Below are 13,333 nucleotides of genomic sequence, written 5' to 3' on the forward strand. Positions count from 1 at the left end.
TGTCAGGGATCGAACCTGGGACCTTCTGCACGTCAAGCAGATTCTCTGCCAGGCAGCCATGGCCCCTCTACTCTGTAGCATTGTGGCCCAGCTACTTTCATTCCCGTACAGGAGGCCCATGCCATGGGTCTGACGAGAGGCGTTGTCACACTTCTCCTTCCCCTCGGCTCAACCGGCATCCACGGTCAATGCCACGGAACGCCACCGCCAAGCCCAGCGCTCCAGAGCAGTGCCGCCACACCCGTAACCCGTGGTTCCCATCCAACAGAGACGCGGGAGGGCTCTTGCGAAGAGACTGGATTTTATTAGAATAGCTGCAACATGTCATATAAATATAAATATATATATATTATATACACCCTATACATAGACTTGGGGTCATGTCAAGATTAGGGGGTTATTGCTTTGAGCTTTTGTCATCGACTGTCATATCTGGTTTAAAAAAACCCAAAACAACCCCCCCCCCGCCCCCCGGAAGAGTAATCAGTATGACAGGAAGCGGAAGAGAAACTCACGGCCACGGACGCAGCACACAATGCTGGGGAGGGGGGGGCAGAGGGGGGGGGAGGTTGCCGCGCACGTGAGGGGAGGCGTCTTCGCCTCTCCAGAAAAGGCACAGTCGCTAGAGAGTCTCGTTTCTCTCTCTTCCTGTCTGTTGCCATGGCGGCATGTGGGCCTAGCGTTCTTTCCCCAGGGCTTGGTGGGGGTGCCAAGTGGCAGGAGAAAGAGAAGCCATTTTGCAAGCTAAAAATCATTATCTGAAAGCAACTGCAAAGCAGGGGGGATAAACATGGCGGTGGCTGGGGGGAGCAGCCGTGGGGTATGTACAGGGGGAACTAAAACGCAGGCCATTTGATGAAACCGGCACGGTGGGAGAACGCAGCATCGGGTGCATGGGCGTAGGGGTGGGGTGCGAGGAAGATGCACGCGGCAGCTGGTCATTGGGCAGCAAGCAGAGGTGGTAGCGGGAACGGAAGTGCTGAGAAAAAGCTAGTTAGGAACCAAATCAGGGGGATTACCCAAGTCTACTTAAGGTACAATGACTGGTTGGCGGGGGGGGGGGGGGCAAATTTGCCAACCTTTGCCCTGCTGGACCTGTAGCTCTCACTGGACAAATGTGACTCAGCAGCCTCTATGGGAAAAATCATCACGGTTCCTCACCAGTTTCACCCAGCCACACGGCAGAAACATGCGACCGCCTTCCTTGGACTGTGCCCACATAGGAAGCCAAGGGAGCACTGTATGTTTGAATTCTCCCCTACATAGAAACCTGGACTGTCTATACATTTTAAACATTGGGAGGCGGCGACCATAGAACCCTTCCTTCCCTGACATGCTCTGATCTCCATGTACAAAGGAGAACTTTGGATTTCTATGGGGGGGGGGAAGCTATCAAAGAAACAATCCCCCCCTCCCCCGTTTGTATGGAACAGTCTAGCTTGCAGAGCACATGTTTCTGTCACACGTGATCCATCCTCTACCACACAATTCCCTGACAATGGGAACCAGGCTGGGAAGTTGCAGGATCATTATGGGTGCGCCATCTGCCCCCTGTCAAATAAGGAGTATGGACCCACTCAAGACTGCACCATCCCCGTAGTTCCTGTGCTTCGCCCAAGGCAGAACAAACTACAAAATGACCTTTCGGCTAGAAATGATGTACTGTGGGACAGCCCTCACACCGCTCCTGGTTGTTTCCTAGTGCAGCGGTCCCCAACCTTTTTATGGTTGAGGACCGGCTCTGGGGGTGGGGAAGAGCTGGCACCCCCTGGTGGTGAAAACACGCATGCGCGGCAGCTCCGCGCAAGGGCGTTTGTGTCCGCTGGTGTGCCGGTGGCCGCACCTACCTCTCCCCCGCAGCAAGAAACTAGCAGGGCTGCGAGTGAAGCGGGCACTTCTCTCGCGGCCTGGTGAGCTTCTCGCTGCGGGGGGGGGGAGGGCCAGGCGTGGCTGGCAGTGGCCCATTACTGAGGCCTTCTCGGCCCGATACTGGGCCGCAGACCGGGGGTTGACAACCCCCGTCCTAGTGCGCTGATATCTGAAGCCAGATGGCAAGGAGAAGGTCACTATCCGGTGGCCACACAGGAGACCCTGTATGGCCTACTGGGCATTAGACCTTCATAGTCTGGCGGCTACACAAGTTAACTTTCAGGTGGCTACTGCAGAACTCCAAATATAACAAGTCCCCAACTGGGGCATCCTCCGTATTGGAACCATCCGAGAAGGTTGTCTATGGACCCAGGTCATCAGCTGCTCTCAGGATATGATCCCACACCCTGGGAACTACAGCATCCTTTAAAACTTACATTAAAAGTGAACTCCAAAAAAACAACCCCCCCCCCCAAAAAAAACAACCCAGCTGTGATTCCAGGCCTTTGGATGGCAAAGAAGAAGAGTTGGTTCTTACATGCTGCTTTTCTCTACCTGAAGGAGTCTCAAAGCGGCTGACAATCGCCTTCCCTTTCCTCTCCCCACAACAGAAACCCTGTAAGGTGGGTGAGGCTGATATTACTGCTCGGTCAGAACAGCTTTATCAGTGCTGTGGCAAGCCCAAGGTCACCCAGGCAGTTGCATGTGGGGGGAGAACAGAATCAAACCCGGCTTGCTACATTAGAAGTTCGTGCTCCTAACCACTACATCAAGCTGGCTCACTACACAAAGAAAGGCTCAAGAATTTGAATGGGGGCGACAAGGACAGTCTCTGCTCTGAGGGGTGGGGGAGAATCTTTCCCAACTCGTTGCCTTTCATGTAAATTGGCTCCTGCCTCCATCTCTAGCAACTTGACTTCAATCCCATGTCCTTCCCTGCTAACTCTGCTATAATCCCCCAAAATATCTGTTCTGGTTGGGAGCTAGGAAACCTGTACCTTCCCGCTCATGTCCCAAATGCCACCCTACTAAAAGGCCGCTTTGGGAGACCCCCAGGCATAAATTGGGGTCGGTGGGGAGAAGTGGCCGTGGGGGATTGGCAAAACCTCCCCCTTCCTTGCACTTGTGAAAATTCCCGGTGAGATCAAACCTTTTCTCTGGATGAAGGAATCTTTCCCAAGAAGAGCTGCTTTCAACCTGTGCCTTGCACTGTGAGACAATTCTACACTCAGCTAAGCAGAACGGTGGGATACAACCTTATTGGTCGTTAATGTGACGTGGAATCCTCTTGGGAGATCCCAAAATAGCTCTCTACCCTAAACATTGACTCCTTGATATCATTTATTTTGGACACAGAACCGTTTCATCCTCTATGCCTGGTTGATCCTCAAAGGGAGGGCAAAATGTGCGGGGCTTCTTTTTTTCTTTTTTGATAGGGGGTGCATTGGAGAATGCACACCACCCCTGAGCCAGATCACCCCTGGGAGGGACCTATATTTTAATCTTAAAAAACATGACCTTTTATTTAGACAAAGAATGAGGGCCAACCTAGACGTTACAAAACCTACAGGTCTGACCCACAGACACAATAATGTCTACGTTTCTTCTGATTTCTCCCGACGTTAGGAGCAATTCATTTCCCAGATGGTTCAAGAATACTGAGTTACTATTAAATAACTTTGGCTTGCTCATCTTTTAGTCCTTTATGCAAAGGTAACAGTTGCATTTAAGGAAATATATTGATCGGGTTTATTTTCCTCTTAATCTGAGAATTTTGTATGCTTGCCCCTGGCACTGCTGAGCTATACCAGAGGTAGTTTTAGTAGAAATTCTTCTCTGCTTTATTCTAATTTACGTGCCTGTGAGCCTAGTCGCTTTAAGTGTTGTTATGGGTAGGGGGAAAGAGAAACAATACCATACAATATATAACTCTAAGCAATAAAATCCTTAGGGCTTTTTCTTTGTGCTGATGTAAGGGCCTGTAGCTAAGGCAATAAATACCCACCTTCATTCGTTCCTATCTCTTGGCTTGCTTTCTTCTCACCTACTCTGCACTGCAAGTTCAATCCACAGACACCTCCTCAGTGCTGCCATACGTCAAATACTCTCTACATGTACAAGGCCAGAACCTTTTTCTTTTTTGGGAGGGGGGGGAGGCTAGTCTGAAACTGTTCTTGACACCCTAGCCGCAAACTTGTAGGGAGAACTTAGGGCAGGGGTGCATCCAACCTACTTTGATCTTCTGCATTGGGGGAGGCACCTGCTGACCTGCTACACTTCTGAGAGCTCTCCTTGTGAGGGCATATCCCATCTTCTCCCCTTTCGGTATCAGCAGGAAGAAGATTAGGATCTGTGCCAAAGCGAAGGAAAGTTTAAGCCATCTGGGCGTGTTTGTGACTTGCACCCAGGGCCAAGGCCCAACCCCCTCTCGTTTCATACATGCTATTCAACCGTTAACACACCTTTGCCCTTTAAAACTTCGTCACTGATACCAACGTTCCCTCCTTACTGAGCAGTTCTCAACCTGAGCAGAACAGAACTGCTGTCATCTTAGAATGGACAGAGAAAGACCCTGCATGGCTCCGGACTGCTGCTGAGTGACATTTCCTGTGTTAACAAGCGGCCACTCACGTGCAGAGCTTAGAGCAGGGGTAGTCAAACTGCGGCCCTCGAGATGTCCATGGACTACAATTCCCAGGAGCCCCTGCCAGCGAATGCTGGCAGGGGCTCCTGGGAATTGTAGTCCATGGACATCTCGAGGGCCGCAGTTTGACTACCCCTGGCTTAGAGGGACCGCTGATCAATACGGTTATAGGGCGAATTTCCCTAACCTTTCAATAAACCTTGGAAATGGGGTTTTCCAGTCCATGCAACCATGAGCACGAGATCACAGGCTGGCGGTTATTCCCTAGTTTTTCGACTGGGACTGTTTCCACACCTCTCCTCAATTACTCCTTTCCCGTCTCCCTGACTGCATTTCCACAGCTCTTCTTTGCCTTGGCTAGTCCCGAGGCTTGTGAAGGACAGAAGGTCACATTCAATTAACCCCCCCAACCCACCCGGTGCCAATTCTTCAATGCTTAGCTTCGAATGTGGCTGAGCGGAGTCGTGATTTTGCGCTGTCAAATTGGTGGAACACCGAAATGTGTAAGTATCTTGAGTCTTCAAGTGAGAAATGCAAAATATGCGTCTGTGTGCACACATATGAGGCTATGGATTACCTGCCCCTGTGCACTGAAATAGGGCCATTGGCAATTTGAGGCTTGTGTAAATCTTGGGAGTTCTCCTCCAAGCCCCGTGAAAGCTACAAAGGACAGTAAGATGATCATGTCTCCGTGAAATGGTTAGTCAAGTGTATGCAGTGCGGCAGTGCAAAGATGTAGTTATCTCAAGTTAAAACTCCTATGTATGTGGAGCCCCAGAGCGTTGTCAGTTCCACCCTCTAAATCAGGGGTAGTCAAACTGCGGCCCTCCAAATGTCCATGGACTACAATTCCCAGGAGCCCCCTGCCAGCGAATGCTGGCAGGGGCTCCTGGGAATTGTAGTCCATGGACATCTGGAGGGCTGCAGTTTGACTACCCCTGCTCTAGATTGTGGCCAGAGCATTTCTCCACTGAACTGTAAACGTCACCCATAAAGGCAGCTGCTGTTTGCACAACTGTTAGAGAAAAGCTTACTGCAGGATGAACGGCGAGTCAAGAGCCCGTCAGTTTAGCCCAGGGCTGCCAGCTCTCTTTCAAACTCATGACATCACTGGACAGCCAATGGCATGAACAGCTCCCTCCATGGATGCCCTCTCTAAAAAAGGTACAAGAGGTTAAAGGAAGCCTACAAGGACCGTTCTGAGCCCTCTGCCCAGTTTTGTTTGTGTGTGTCGGCTTACGTCGTGCCTACCAATGCAAACTGGCTGACTACACTGCTTTGGGGGAGGCCCCAGGAAGAAGACGCCCACCCCCTTCCCTTGGTTGCCCCTGGGCACCTGATGCCATTCAGCAGGGGCACAGCATCCAACTCACAAGACTCTCCTGGGAGGGAGAAGAGATACAGCCTGGGTTCCATTGAAGAGGGTGAGGGGAAGCCAGTGGGGACACAACGGGAAGGGGGAGGAAATGAAGTCACTCAAAAGGGAAGGGGTCGTGAGTGTTAAAAAAGAAGTGCCCGTCCACATGCGTATCCAGGGCTTCCTTGTCACACTCGGGCGGAAAGCGCTCGTGGCAGATGGGGCACTCCTTCCAGAGCGACGGCGAGGGAAGGTCCAGGGGGGACGCACCCATCCCGCAGGACCCCGATTCCGACATCTGCCGCTCGGTCAGTCCGCTGCAGGAGGAGAGAACGAAAAAAGGTGGCTACAGAAATCCCGCGTCCTGCGCTTGAATTTGGGACCACAGATCCTGGCTGGGCAGTGGAGATGACCTTGACACTGTGCCAAGGTTGACTCAAGCTACAGGGTTACTGCAGATAGGGCCCCTAGATACAGTACCAAAGCCAATGGACCCATCAAGTCAAGCACAGGACGTAACAGGCTTTGATAAGATCATGAACGAACAGGGGGAGAACTTGGTTGCCAATGGTTGAGAGATGGGTGGAAGATTGACTAGCCGGGAAGGAGGGGGGATGACCTACTTGGTGATAAGAAGTCTCTCCCCCCCCCTTTCTCTTTCTTTTCTATAAGTTGCTTATGGCCCCCATTATCAAAGGAAACAGGATATAACTGAAAGAAAAATATAGGCAAATCTCTGGCTGCTAAACTGTACGCGTTGTGCTAAAGCATTAAATATTTGGAACAGACCACAAACCCATCTTACTCAGGGAAAAGGGGAAACCTGTACCATCAATACAACATGTACAAGGGAGCATATCTGCATAATGCCTCTTGGCTGTCATAATTTATTTTCTTTTTTCTTTTTGACTAGCTTGCATAATCTCCCTTAGGCAAGAGGTAGGGGGCTCTACTGGGCACTCCATTTGTTCAGTCACCTGAAAACTCTGAAAGCGTCGAATTTCAGAGGAAGAGCCCCCATGCTCTCTAGTCCACCCTCGAGAGTGCAAGGTCAAATGAAATTTTAAATCTCAAGCTTCTTTTCCTCCCTCTTCTAAATTACATTACAAAGACATGTCTGACAAAGCAGATTTCCTTATATCTATCATATCCTTTTACAGTTATAGGTTGTTGCCACTGTGATAATGTTGGCTGAGGACTGTCAGAATAAACTGACCGTAGCCTGCAACAGGGAAGTGTCATTAAAAGAAAAGAGGAACCAGTCTGGATCCTCAGAGCTCTCCTCACCTGGCCACCTCGTAGAAGCCGTTGGCCAGCTCTGGCAGGAGCAGACTGGCTTCCTCGCCTCCGCTCTGCACGGCTGCCATCAGGACGGCCTTCTCGTCCTCTGCCTCCTAACGTGCAAAAGAAGAAGTTGGCCAAAGCAGGTCTCAAACTCAGCCCCAGCAAGCGCCCGGCCCCTTTCCCTGTCTAGGGGAGCCAGTAGGGTGCACACACATAGAATCATAGAGTTGGAAGGGACCTCCTGGGTCATCTAGTCAGGTTCTTATTTTGTTGAGATTGTAATGGAGTTTTAATGTCCTTTTAATGGGGCTTTTAACTTGGTTTTATGGACTTATGTAACCCGCCACGAGCTGGGCTCCGGAGTGGTGGGGAATAAATATAATATTAGGTTTCAAAGTTCAAAGTATACTTATGGAGAGAAATCCCTCCCCCTCCGACAATGTAATATTTAGTGGGTGCCATCTTGGGGAATTACTCACATAGGACTTACAGGTCTTCTGACAGGCTACCTACTGGGGAATTACTCACGTAGGGCTTACAGGTCTTCTGACAGGCTACCTACTGGGGAGTTACTCACGTAGGGCTTACAGGTCTTCTGACAGGCTACCTACTGGGGAATCTTCTGACAGGCTACCTACTGGGGAATCTTCTGACAGGCTACCTACTGGGGAATTACTCACGTAGGGCTTGCAGGTCTTCTGACAGGCTACCTACTGGGGAGTTACTCACGTAGGGCTTACAGGTCTTCTGACAGGCTACCTACTGGGGAATCTTCTGACAGGCTACCTACTGGGGAATCTTCTGACAGGCTACCTACTGGGGAATCTTCTGACAGGCTACCTACTGGGGAATCTTCTGACAGGCTACCTACTGGGGAATTACTCACGTAGGGCTTGCAGGTCTTCTGACAAGCTACCTACTGGGGAATCTTCTGACAGGCTACCTACTGGGGAGTTACTCACGTAGGGCTTACAGGTCTTCTGACAAGCTACCTACTGGGGAATCTTCTGACAGGCTACCTACTGGGGAATTACTCACGTAGGGCTTACAGGTCTTCTGATGGGCTACTTGTCTATCCTTACTGTTTACCTGTCTGTCTTCCAAGAATCACACAACACACATTCTATCCATCCAGTGGACACCGAGTCTCACCGAGTCAGAACTGGAGTCCTCCGGGGGCTGTTTGATCTGACCCGCGATGGGTGCAGGTTGGCTGATCACCACAGCATGAGCCTGTTCGCGGGCACAGGGCGGTGTGGTAGTAGCTGCTCGGTTGTCACACAGGCTGTAGGAGCCGAGCTGGGCAGGCAGGCGCATGTCCTCGGGACACTCATCCTCCGAGTCGGACAGCGGGGAGTCCAGGGAGCCTGCGGGGGGGGGGGTATGAACATGAACGTATGTGTAGTTGCCTTACACGGAATCAGACTGCAATTGTCAGGTCTTTCATATCACCTGATCCTTTTCACTGGGGATTGAACTTGGGACCTTCTGCATGCCAAACAGAGGCTCTGCCTCTGAACCATGGCCACTCAGATATAGAGCTGAGGCACAAGAACACATGGGGAAGAAGGGGAAAGAAACCCACAACCAATATGCCAAGTGCCAAAAAATGATTACAACACCGAGACACTTAAGGGACTATTTAACTATTTAAATTTGAAACGTTTTTTTAAAAAAGAAAGTAGAACTGGTCCATGATGGGTAATAGAGCCGGGGGAGGGGGAGGGGGAAGCTGACCGTGAGCATTCTGTGCCACGTCGTCTTCATCATCTAGAACCGATTCGCTCCATTTCTCATCGGCTACCTTCTCCAGACGCTCCTCAAGGCGCCGTATGTACATCAGCAACTCCTATGGACAGGAAATGGTGGGAAAGTTAGCATCGGCTCCTAGAAAAGTGACGCCTACCCATGGCTATGCAGTCATACCGCACAAATCCCCTACCCTAATTATGCTATGGCAACGCCCTCTGGGGTCCAGACTGTACCGCTGTATGATTGACCTGGGGTGCAGACTGTATGATTGATTCAGATTCTGAAGAGCATCTCACCTGCCCACCTTTCTGTCCAAGGCCCTCCCCTCTTTGACACAGCCAGGTATTCTCTGCTCAGACTCTGGCCATGGATATCAACATCTTCCCCTTCCCCAAACTCAGGGGTGCTGATCCCTTTTGGACCCCTGGCTGCACGCACCAACCTGCTTTTCGGCCTGCAGATGCTCCTTCTCCTTCTGGGCAACCTGCAGCGCAGCCCGAAGCTCCCGTAACTCCCGGCGGCTCTCTGAGACCTGCACCTGGTGGAGTGAGGTGAGGGTTGGCATCTAAGAGAATACCAGCAAGGAGTGTGCATGGTTGTGAAGCTGGATGCACAACCCCCACATCCTGTTGCAGGGCATCTAGGATACGGTTGCTTGCAAGGCTTCCTGCAGTGCTTACGTTCCTTGATATGCAAGCCACTTCCACCGGAGGAATACAGCGTGGGGAAAGAACCAGTCTCCCCTCCCCTGCAATTGGTAATTCCGTCCCACCCTGGCTAGGCAATGGGATCCCCTGTCCCAACAGCTGTAGTTTACCAGACTGGAGTCACGCTCTTGGGCCAGCTCCATCCGCAAGGCCTGGCACTGGGCCCGCTCTTCCTGCAGGGTCTTCTCTAGGCGCAGCACTTCAGCACTCAGCTTCAGGATCTTGTCCTTCTCTACCTGCCGGCATCACAGAGAAGGTCAACAAACGGTTAAATTCAATGGAATGGAGGGAATTTGCCTCCCCACCGTAACCGTGGCTGGGACTATAATGAGGGGCAGTGATTTCCCTCCTACCTCTGATGAGTAAAACTGAGTTTTCTTTTAGCCTACCTGGAGGATACCCCCTGAAGAGCACTTCTCTCTGCCAGGTCCAACAAGCTAGGGACAACTGGCCCAAAAGAGACTTGCCTGGCTTCGACCAGGGCCAGGGACTTCTCAGTCCTGGCCCCCACCTGGTGGAATGCGCTCCCAGAGGAGACACAGGCCCTGAAGCTCACGAGTTCTGCAGGGCCTGCAAAATGGAACTCTTCCATTGGGCCAGGCTATAAAGCAGTGGTCCCCAACCTTCTTGAGGCTGGGGACCGGCAGGGCAACTGCCCGGCCACACATGCCTTGCATGCGTGGCTGAAATAGCGCATTGCGCATGTGCAGCCTGAAATCGCGAATGCGCGAAAGTGCAGCGAATGCGAGATTTCGGCTGCGCATGGTGCATACGTGCATGGGCGGCCCTGCTTCCCTCTTCCCCCCCTCCCGCAGTAAGAAGCTTCCCGGGCCGCAAGCTTGCAGTCTGGGAAGTTTTTTACTGCGGAGGCGGGGAGGGGGGGCGGGGAGGGGGAGAGGGAGCCGCAGCCCGGTGCCCGGGCCGCGGCACGGTGGTTGGGGACCACTACTATAAAGGACGTTCAGGAGCCCCCTCCTCACTTGTAAGGACTACAGATCGAAAGAGTGTTGGATTGGACCTGGGAATGGAAAAAATACCTACTGCTTTTCTATTATTGTTTTAAGCTATTTTATTGTATTGCTGGATTGCATTTTTGGTTTTAACTGTTGTACACCTCCCAGAGCCTCTTGTGGCACACGGTGGTAAGGCAGCCGACATGCAGTCTGAAGCTCTGACCATGACACCAGTGTAACTTGGGGAAACAATTCAGTGCTTCAAAAACAACAACAACAATGCAGAGTTGCCCCAAATATTTTTGGCACTGTTTAATTCTTCAAAACTGGAGTAGCCTTAGACCAGTTCAGAGCCTTTTGACCTGTGGGCAACTCTGGTGTTCTGACATAGGGTGGTGGACACAGCCCCAAAATGGCTGCCTGTGGAGGCGCAGCCTGCTACAAAATGGCTGCCGCGGCTTCCCTTCAGTCTCACAGCTGAAGATCCTTGTGTTGTGGCGGCAGCTGTGGCTAAGCAACATCAAAAAATTGGCACAGCCAATCAAATGTTCCATGGCCTTGATGGGCCAAGGCCCTACCTGGCCTCACCCACTTCCTAAAAACATTTGGTGTTTGTACAAAAGGTATTGATTGGTGCCATGGTGCCTCCTTAGATATGAAGTGTTGAAACCTACCACCCCCATTGGAAAATCTGTTCTTTAGGCATACAAAATTGATTAAATTTCCCCTCTTCATTGAATTTTGTTGGAGAGAAAATCAATGACCACTCCACAGCATGCAGTGTTCCCCTTGTTTCATTTCTGGCACTCCACTCCCTAAAATCTCAGTCCTCTGTGTAAGGGAAACTTGTGCTGCTGGACACGGGGGGCATTCCCAGCTGCCAGGCTGACAGAGGACACCTCTCCCGCTCTTGCTCACAAACCTCCATGTTCTGCAACAGAGTGGCCTTCTCCTTCCACCACTGCCCTTTGCCCTCCTTCCACTTGAGGGTCATGTCAGCCAGCTTGATGTTGATCTCCGCTGCTTCCAGGCGGCTCTTGTGCAGGTCAGAGATGGTGCGGTCCCGGATGGAGGCAGCGCTGGCCAGCTCTTCCCCCAACAGCGCCACCTTCTGCTGGCTGGCCGCCAGGATGTCCTGCGTGGAGCGGAGTTGCTCACACAAGGCGTCCATCTGTGCCTGGAAAAGACAGCGGGGGAGGAAGAGGGTGAAGGAGCCTAAGAGAGGGAGTGACAGGTCACACACAAAGCATTATGGGAGCTCTAGAAGAAGAGTTTGTATTTACATCCTGATTTTCACTACCTGAGTCTCAAAGAGGCTTACAATCGCCTTCCTTTCTCTCTCTACAACAGACACCCTGTGAGGGAGGTGGGACTGAGGGAGCCCTGACAGCTGTGTGAGGACAGCATTATCCGGACTGTGACTGGCCCACTATCACCCAGCTGGCTGCATGTGGAGGAGTGGGGAATCAAACCGGGCACAGCAGATTAGAAGCTGCCACTCTTAACCATGACACCAAGCTCAGAATCATATAGAGGGCCATCCAGTACAACCTTCTTGGGGACTTAAAAAATCACACTCTCCTTAAGGCTCTTGTCCATTTGGTGTAGTGGTTAAGTGAGGCGGCTTCTAATCTGGCCATCTGGGTTTGATTCCTTGCTCCTCCTCCACATGCAGCCAGCTGGGTGACCTTGGGCTCACCACAGCACTGATAAACCTGTTTGGACTGAGCCGTTCTCTCTGAGCTCTCTCGGCCTCACCTACCTCACAGGATGTCTGTTGTGGGGAGAGGAATGGAAAGTGATTGTAAGATGCTTTGAGACTCCTTCAGGCAGTGAAAAGCAGGGTAGAAAATCCAACTCTTCTTCATTCCCACAAGAAATGCCAGGCAGATCTAAACAGGTAAAGTGGTACCAGGTGGAGCTGGTATCAACCTGAAGCTGTGATCCTCAGATGCAGCAAGGGTAGCCGTGTGGATGTGGGTCCTCTCTTTCCACCTTGCTCTGAGTGGCCTAAGGGATGGGGTGGGTGGAAATCTATGCCCACCATGAATGGTGTAGTGGCAATCCCTGCTCTGCCCTGGAAGCCTGGTGGGTGACTTTGGGCCAGTCACACACTCTCAGCCTAACTTAACTCGCAGGGTTGTTGTGAGGATAAACTGGGGGAAGGGAGAACATATAGAAGCTGCTTTACAGCCCCAAGCAGGAGATATAATGGGGCATAAAAAGAATAAACCAATGGCTTGAAAACTGGACAAGATGGACTATTGTTTTAATTCAGGAAAGCTGTTCTCATATAGTTTGGCGGGGGGAGAGGAACTTACAGTGCGACGATTAGCTGCAGTGAGTTTCTGCTGCAACTTGTTGATGTCCTCCTTTAGCAGCAGAGTCTGTGAGACCCTCTCACCATGAAGGGTCTTGGCTTCCAGCAGATCAGAAGCCAAGCTGCGGCTCTCCTCCTCTGAGGCCTGCAGCTTCACCTTGGGAAGAGAGAAGTAGCCCACTAGTCAGCATGGAGCTGCCCAACTGGCTCTGATTTTGTCCCGGCACCTGCACTTTCCTCTCCCGCTATTTTCCTCACCACCCTCACCTGGAACTGCTCCTTCTCTGCGTTTTCCTCTTTGAGCTGGTGGTGAATCTGTTCTTGCTCACGCAGGAGAGACTTGACGGTGTCCTTCACCCTGTGGGGAAGAGGGGAGAGTGTCAAGAGGCCTGATTTTTTCCTGTCCAGAATGAGTTGAGGTGTGTTTGAGACTCGCTTTGGTAAGCG

General features: G+C 51.5%; 1 protein-coding gene across 2 annotated transcripts in view; it reads right to left on the reverse strand.

Annotated features, from left to right (window-relative positions):
- Positions 1–284: 284 nt before the first annotated feature.
- Positions 285–13,333, reverse strand: part of CALCOCO1 (calcium binding and coiled-coil domain 1) — a 30,645-nt gene continuing 17,596 nt past the window's right edge. For both annotated transcript variants that reach the window (XM_077329046.1, XM_077329045.1), the window contains exons 7-15: positions 13,154–13,244; positions 12,888–13,043; positions 11,489–11,743; positions 9,724–9,849; positions 9,349–9,444; positions 8,892–9,003; positions 8,307–8,521; positions 7,158–7,264; positions 285–6,187 (exon numbers count right to left, since the gene is read on the reverse strand). In XM_077329046.1, the coding sequence (XP_077185161.1) occupies positions 5,986–6,187; positions 7,158–7,264; positions 8,307–8,521; positions 8,892–9,003; positions 9,349–9,444; positions 9,724–9,849; positions 11,489–11,743; positions 12,888–13,043; positions 13,154–13,244 (1,360 nt within the window). In that variant the 3' untranslated portion in view covers positions 285–5,985. The remainder of the gene's footprint in view (positions 6,188–7,157; positions 7,265–8,306; positions 8,522–8,891; positions 9,004–9,348; positions 9,445–9,723; positions 9,850–11,488; positions 11,744–12,887; positions 13,044–13,153; positions 13,245–13,333) is intronic.

This window comes from Paroedura picta, chromosome 3 (assembly GCF_049243985.1).
Source record: "Paroedura picta isolate Pp20150507F chromosome 3, Ppicta_v3.0, whole genome shotgun sequence".
NCBI lineage: Eukaryota > Metazoa > Chordata > Lepidosauria > Squamata > Gekkonidae > Paroedura > Paroedura picta.